We start from the raw sequence: 6,952 nt of genomic DNA, 5'->3' as shown, positions 1-6,952 counted from the left end.
CATTGCTGACTTTTCTAAATTGTGGGAAGACGACCACTTTTCTGAGTTACTCTTACTAGCCAAAAATATTGCTAAGAAAAATTATCCTTTATTTATCAAATTCTGCCATTACTAAGAATATGATACACTTCTAAATTATATAGATAATGTAAACTACATTTTTAAAAACGGATGATGCAGAATGCGTAATAGAAAGATAGTATATACATATTGTGCAAACTTAAAGTACTAATGTTATGTGAGCATTGTAAATCATGACCAAATTTCTTTAGAGAAGTGATTTTTATAAACACAGAAAAGCGGAAGAAGAAGAACAAAGAACCAATCAGCGCTCACGGTTCCTGTTTGACTGGCAGCCAATCAGCGCGTCCTTCAACGTATTTCAAAAATTCAAGCGATTGTGGTTTCTCACAGTCAAGCCGTTGTGAAGTTGTGTTATTGGAAGCCAACAAGAGGAAGTTTGTTTTTTGTAAGCGTTTTTTTTGTTTGATTTTGGACAATAAAAAGGTAAGATGGATGTGTAATTATGTTACCTGAAACACTAGTTCAGATTTTTGGTTGCTAACTGAGCAGTAATCTTAGTTCGTTGCTTCTTGATCAATCGTTGCGTTGTTTAGGAACCACTTTTAGCTAATGTTGGTGGCCAACGTGTTAACGTTACATTATGTTTTAGTTACTGCAACTTAAGTAGTTTTTTATACAGTAAGGACAGATAACTAACTTGGTTACCAAGCCGAAGTGAATTGTAATTTTCAGTGGGCTTAATTTAACGTTTGATTTTGGACCACTCGGTAAATATCAGTAATAGGCCTAACACAAAAAGGTTACAACGTGTCGAGTCATATTATTGATCCTCCTTTTTCTTTTCTTTTTTGATGCCGTAACATTAGTGGCTTTTTAACTTTAACTCAAAATTGCTAGCGCCAACCAGAGGGCTAACTTGTGTTTTATGTTGGAGACACACCTTCCATGATAAAAACATTGCTATTTTATTTACATTTCAGAAACACAAAAAGTCCATACTTTTTCAATCGTGGAGGAAAAAAAACGTGTCTACTTTAAATATCTGACTTAACGTATAATTGTTTCATGTACATTCTGATTACTTTAGTTGACTATTAGAAAATGACAGACATTAATAGTCAATTACAGCTATTTGTTTACAAGTGTATATGGGGTTTCTTGTTTGTTTGTTTTGTTTTTTTTAATCCACTGATATTCGACCACAATTCAAAACAGATTCTTACATTATGACTTTGTTATTGTTGTGCCAGCTGGTATAATTACTAAAACATCTGATATAATGTTCCTCTATAACTGTCATATGCAGTGTACCTATAATACAACATATTCTGCTCCTTTCCTCCCTTTTTGTTTTTTTGCAGACACCCCAACATGGAATCTAAATTTGCTCACCTGCGCGAGCGGGATGCCAGTGTGTCAATGTTGAGGGTGAAGATGTCCCGGCGGAGGTCACAGTCCCAAAAGGAAAACAGAGAACGGGCCGTAAACACCCGCAGGAATCTAGACACGCTCTCAGAGCTGGAAGTCTCATCAATGGATGGCATAGACAACATATCAACCATTCATGAGAGGACCGTGAACAGTAAAAAAGCCGCTAAAGGTGAGTCTTTCTTTTCTGACACGGCTACGAAACAAACCTGTTTTTACATAGTCATCGAGGCGCCTACAGCAACTACCTTTCTTTTAAATGATTTGACATATTGTAAAGCTTTTATTTTGTTTTAGAAAAAGTCACCAGGCTGCTCTGCCTTATCCGTCGCCTAATTCAAAACCTTTTTCTCCACAGACATGGCTACAGAAGAGAGAATTAAACAGCTTGGGCGCTGGAAAGAGCGCAAGGCTCTGGAGAAGGAGAAGGAACAGAGAGAAAGGGAGCGCAAAGGGGTATTTAAGACCGGCATGTTTCACCCAAAGGATTACCTAAACAATGTCCCCCAGTTTGTGGTCCCATCCAGAGCTAAGGAGGTACGGAACTTGTTTACAATGTCCACTATAAAAAAATATAATATAGTGCATCTCAAACGAATGGATAGCTCTTTCTGGGTTGACTGCAATGATCAACATGAGGTGTTTGCTTGCCTTTCAGACAAAGTTGAAAACTGCTCCATCCCAGACTACCAGAGTCACTCGTTCTATGAAGGAGCCAGTGCCAAGGGTACTACTTTCTCCAAGTTGTCTTCCTCACATTTTCTTACAGTAACTTCCATAAAACTAAAAGCTAACACTTTGTTACTTTGCTTCTTTTTTTTTTAGTCAACATTTCTACAGCCTACAGTGGCAAAGAAAGGTAAACAAATTGAATTGTCTCCTATTATTAGTATTTTCCTTAATTTACAATGAAGCATAGCATACTGACTTCTGCAACCCAGTGTAACACTAGTCTGTCCTCCTATAGATCAACCAAAGTTGAGACCAAAGACCAAAGTTTGTTCAGGTAACTGACGATATGCACATAACTGTACTTTGAGAGCAGCTATCGTGGTTTCCTTATTTGCATCTCATTCTCTGTCTCATTGTCATGCCATCCTACCATAGTGGAGCCATCCCACCGGGCTCTGTCCACAAGATCAGCCAACATGCCTCCTGTGACAGCGGCTCCCGTGTTGAAGGTCAAGCCTGAAGGTACACACCTAGCCAAGGCGGTGATTTTAAGCATTTCATTTTATTCTCTGTTAGGATGCTAGAGTCTGATAAAATGACTCCCTTTTTTAATAATGTCAAATGCTTCTCATCTCCCTCAGATGTAAGGACCACAAGGAGCAGAACATTTATCAAACCTAAGGTCCCTGCTCCAAACACAAGGAGGAACTGTAAAGGTATTGTTTAATGTTAACAAAGAGCCATCTAATTTTGGAGACTGTTAAACTACTTACTTTTCCCATGTAAACAATTTCACCATCTCCTTTACTATGCAGCGACTGCCAACAACACTGTCCAGCCTGCTGAGCCCAAGGTGAGCCCCCTTCCCCCCCCTTTTTTATTTGTTTTTACCAGTAACTTGATGAAAAATGATAAAGATGTTTTTTTTTTTGTGCAGGAGGCTGAGGAAAAAACTTGCCCCCCCAGCCCAACACCCTGTTTGGAGGAGGACATGGTGGTGGACCAAGCTCCGGCTGTGGAGCCTGTTGAAGCCTCATCCTCCTTGTCCTCTTTCGCTCCCAAGGGTTTTGTCTTCCAGGCTCCCGTCCTCCTCTCCTGCTTCAAGTTCGAGCCTCTCACTCCTCGCTCAGCAGACGCCTTCCTAAAGCCGAGGTCTGTCTTGGTTTTCACTTTTTGTTTGTTAATTATTTTATAGTTATTTGGTTAATTATACTTAACAGTGTCTTTTTTTTATTTTATTTTTGTATAATTAAAACATGAATTGTTATAATCTCAACGCCATGTTGTCACTCTCCCTACCCAGCCCCAGCTTCATCCTTCCAGTGCCCCCCATGTTTGAATTTGAACCTCAGGCTGAGCAAAGCGGACCTTCTCCCACTAAATCCCCTCGCCGCTCTCCTGCTCGCACAGTGGCCCCTCCCACTCCAGACAGCCTCCTGGAATCAAAGCATGACGTGCCATACTTCAGGTTGCAACCCTTTTTCTAAAAAAAATATATATTCAAGTCATTATTCTTTTCCTCTATTTTTCATCAATGTTGATTTATATTTATGAATGGAAACAAGTGCAACTTGTTTACAGTGAAGATTGGGGGTAGGACTTGAAAAGCCTAGTTTCTTCAAATCCATTTTATAGTGTGTTTTATGTTGAACTTAGATTTTGTGGTTGTTAAGGGTTCAAGATAAAGACTTAATTATTTTTACAATATTTTAGTTCATTTCAAATTGTTAAATTTCTTATTATTTTTTTGTATATCATTCAGATCAGAAATTTCCAACGAGACGGACAAACTGACGACTTTGTGTGTCCACTGGGAGCCTAAGGTGGAGAATGAGTCCATCCCAGAAGAGAGTGAGTTTATCCTGACATCCTGAATACATGACAATATTTCATGTGCCGCTACAGAGTGGTGACCTTCTTACCTAAACGACTTGTAATTCAGCGTCTTCCTTTCCCCTTGTCCTTTCAGTGAGAGACCGAATGCGTACAGCGGTGGGCCAAGCGCGGCTCCTGATGAAAGAGCGCTTCAAGCAGTTCACTGGTCTGGTGGATGACTGTGAGCTGGGCCGTGGGGAGAAGATCACCACCTGCACTGACCTCCAGGGATTCTGGGACATGGTGTATTACCAGGTGAGTGCCACATGAGAAAGAGAGGGACCACACACACACACACACACACACACAATCTCAGACACATTAGCAGAAGAATAGACGGACAGTATATTTTCTACTTTTCTTGCCGTCATACAGGTCGAGGATGTCGAGAAGAAGTTTGAGGCGCTGAAAGTAGCAGAGAGTCGAGATTGGGTGGAGGAATACAAGCCACCACCACCCCGACAGAGGAAAGTGGTGAAGGTAAACAAACGCCTTTTGCAATGAATATATTCAAAGTAATGTTTTTCACGCTGTTATGGGACAAAAGAGAATTTCAAAAGAATAAAGTGGAAATACAATTTTGTGAAAAAGGATAAAATACAAAGTCGAGAATAAACTAGACCATTTAAGACTGTGTAGAGCTGGGAAGATGATGTCAGATATGTACTATTGATATCAATAACTCATTTGTAAAACCGAAACAATCAGTCTCTAGGCTAGACTAATAACTGCAGTGCACGGTATAAGAGTGGCGGTATTGAATATTTTTCGCTTCGGTGTTGCACTTGCGATAGGCCCAAAAGAGGTCGATGTAGCCCATTTACTGCCTTATGACGATAGCAAAGATGCGTTTCTGTTTTGAAAGCATTTTAAATACGAGTTATTGGTATCGGAAGTTCTAATGTCAGCAGCTTTACCGCAGTCTTTACCTGTCGAATTTATTCTCTACATTTGCACTTTATTCTTAAATTGCATTATGGCCCTAATACTCTTCTTCTTTTCACAGAAACCAGCAGCGGCCAAACCACCGGTGAACAAAGCAGCAGTCGGCTCTCGTCTGGCTGCTGTCAAAGCGGCCATGAAAGCCAAACAGCAGGCTGCCGAGGCCGAGAAAGCAGCAAAGGATGCTGGTAACGAAGGGGAAAACCCCAGCCTGACCTCCCAGGAACCACAACCCAAAGCAGAGGCACAACCAGCTGACATGGTGGTCTTTGATGGAGGCTTCTTTCAAGTGGAGAGCCCAGCCAAACCATCAGGTGAGAGAGAAACAAACACTTTTTATGGCACATGTCCAGTTTTTTTGCTTGTGTACTTTACCCCACTGCTATAGCTACAGTATAACGTTTTGAACTAATAACCGCGTTGTTCATGCTGTGTTTCCGTAGGTTCGGCAAGGAGATCCAGCCGTCGCCATGCTGCCGTACTGCCCCAGGACTCTCCCTGCTCCAACAATCCCACGCCTAGAAGAGTCTCTAGACGGCCCCGCGCTGTGGCACAGACCCCCGTTCCCGCCGCTGTGGCCTCTCCTGCTCTACCCGTGCTCCACACTCCTGCCCACATCCGTCTCACCCTCGACCACACTCCAGCACAAACACCAAAGTCCGAGCGTGGCACTCCCCAGTCATCCCGCAGCAGAAGGGGCACTACAAACGTCTCTCTCTGTTTCACACCCGTCAGAGAGATGCTACCAGCTGACACCCAGGCTGAGGGAAGCCCAGAAACCGCAGCGTCAACACAGGAAACCCCTGCTTCCGTTCCCGAGCTGAGCACGCCCACACCTGTACGTTCACTTCCAACCATTACAGTAGTCGAGGAGCAAGACGAACCTGCTGAAGCAGTCCACGATGACGTGCCTCTTTCTCCAAGACTGTCCCTCTCTCCCTGCAAATCCCCTCTTGCCCCCGAGCCCTCAGTGTCTCTGAGTTTCACATTGTCGCCCTGTGTGAGTCCCGTCCAGCCTCCCATGTCCTGCCCTCCTGCTGTTCAGGACCAGGAGTCTGTTTGCTTCACACCAGACAGCTCAGTTGTTGAGGTAAACACATATTCATCAGGCATCACTAAAGCCATGTTCCAGTATCCGGGCCTCATTTACTTTAAGTTGTGATCCAGTCTGTTTTCTCTTGCGATATATATATAATATAATATATTATATATATAATAAATAATAAACAAGTGATTCTTTTCTTATTTCAGGAGCTTCCTGGGTTGGACTTTGAGCGTTACCTGCAGCCTTCACTGAGATGCAGCATGTCCCCAGGGGAGACGGTTGCCATAGAGACACTGTCACCCATGGCGGTGGATGTTGAAATGGAGAGTCCCAGAGGTCATTTTGATGACCTGCCTACTCAGCAAGAACCTGGTATGATTGATAGGCACTGGGCTGCCTACTCACCTGGGTTAAATGCTGGAGTTAATGTTTTTTTGTGTTTTTAATAACTCAAGTACCCTGCATTCCACACTTTTAAGAAATATCACACTGGGCTTTTCTTTTGGCGAAGGTTTATTGAACTGATACTACTCCCTGCACACTTGTTTGTCTTTACTCACTGTTTTACTCACTCTGTCACCACAGCACAACCAGAGGTGTCTTCGGTTTTAACTCTTCAGTCACCACAGGTCAATGGTTTTTCCTTCTTGGATTTCTTTACTTATAAAATATTGACACTTGAAGTCACGTTAAATAATCAATTAAGCCCCTCAAACTTTTATTTGTTTCCTTCATAATTGCTCAGTATTCTTACTGTATTTTTCTCTGTGCGTGTTTCAGGTCCCGACAGCCCAGTCTGCTATGCTTCTCTTCACCCCGGACCTGAAGGACCGGATACGCCAGTCTGTCTGTCCAAGTGACCTCATGGTCTTCACACCTCCCTTTTAAAGCGTAGCAAAGAGTTTTTCTGTGAGACTGTTATTAATTGTGCTCTTTTTTGTACTCCCTTGGAAAAAAATATATTTA

General features: G+C 42.3%; 1 protein-coding gene across 1 annotated transcript; it reads left to right on the top strand.

Moving 5' to 3' along the window:
- The first annotated feature begins 418 nt into the window (after window positions 1–418).
- dlgap5 (discs, large homolog-associated protein 5) lies at window positions 419–6,946 on the top strand. The gene is made up of 19 exons (XM_080049209.1): window positions 419–507; window positions 1,386–1,624; window positions 1,811–1,989; window positions 2,111–2,179; window positions 2,278–2,311; window positions 2,420–2,458; window positions 2,560–2,646; window positions 2,766–2,840; window positions 2,940–2,977; window positions 3,062–3,276; window positions 3,428–3,592; window positions 3,887–3,975; window positions 4,094–4,254; window positions 4,375–4,479; window positions 5,006–5,255; window positions 5,385–6,031; window positions 6,193–6,358; window positions 6,572–6,615; window positions 6,767–6,946. Exons 2-19 carry the CDS (start codon window positions 1,396–1,398, stop codon window positions 6,872–6,874), a joined length of 2,700 nt encoding a protein of 899 aa, XP_079905335.1. The 5' UTR covers window positions 419–507; window positions 1,386–1,395; the 3' UTR covers window positions 6,875–6,946.
- The last annotated feature ends 6 nt before the right edge of the window (window positions 6,947–6,952 follow it).

This window comes from Ammodytes marinus, assembly GCF_949987685.1.
Source record: "Ammodytes marinus genome assembly, chromosome: 20".
Lineage (NCBI taxonomy): Eukaryota > Metazoa > Chordata > Actinopteri > Uranoscopiformes > Ammodytidae > Ammodytes > Ammodytes marinus.
Note: the sequence above shows the minus strand (reverse complement) of the source record. Positions and strands in the feature narration are given on the sequence as shown.

What these genes read in the sequence shown, in the direction of transcription:
- dlgap5 (XM_080049209.1), top strand. Translation starts at nt 1,396, where the DNA reads ATGGAATCTAAATTTGCTCACCTGCGCGAGCGGGATGCCAGTGTGTCA. An exon ending in AAAGACCAAAGTTTGTTCAG is followed by an intron (nt 2,459 to 2,559) that starts GTAACTGACGAT and finishes ATCCTACCATAG; the next exon opens with TGGAGCCATCCCACCGGGCT. An exon ending in GAGCCCAGCCAAACCATCAG is followed by an intron (nt 5,256 to 5,384) that starts GTGAGAGAGAAA and finishes GTGTTTCCGTAG; the next exon opens with GTTCGGCAAGGAGATCCAGC.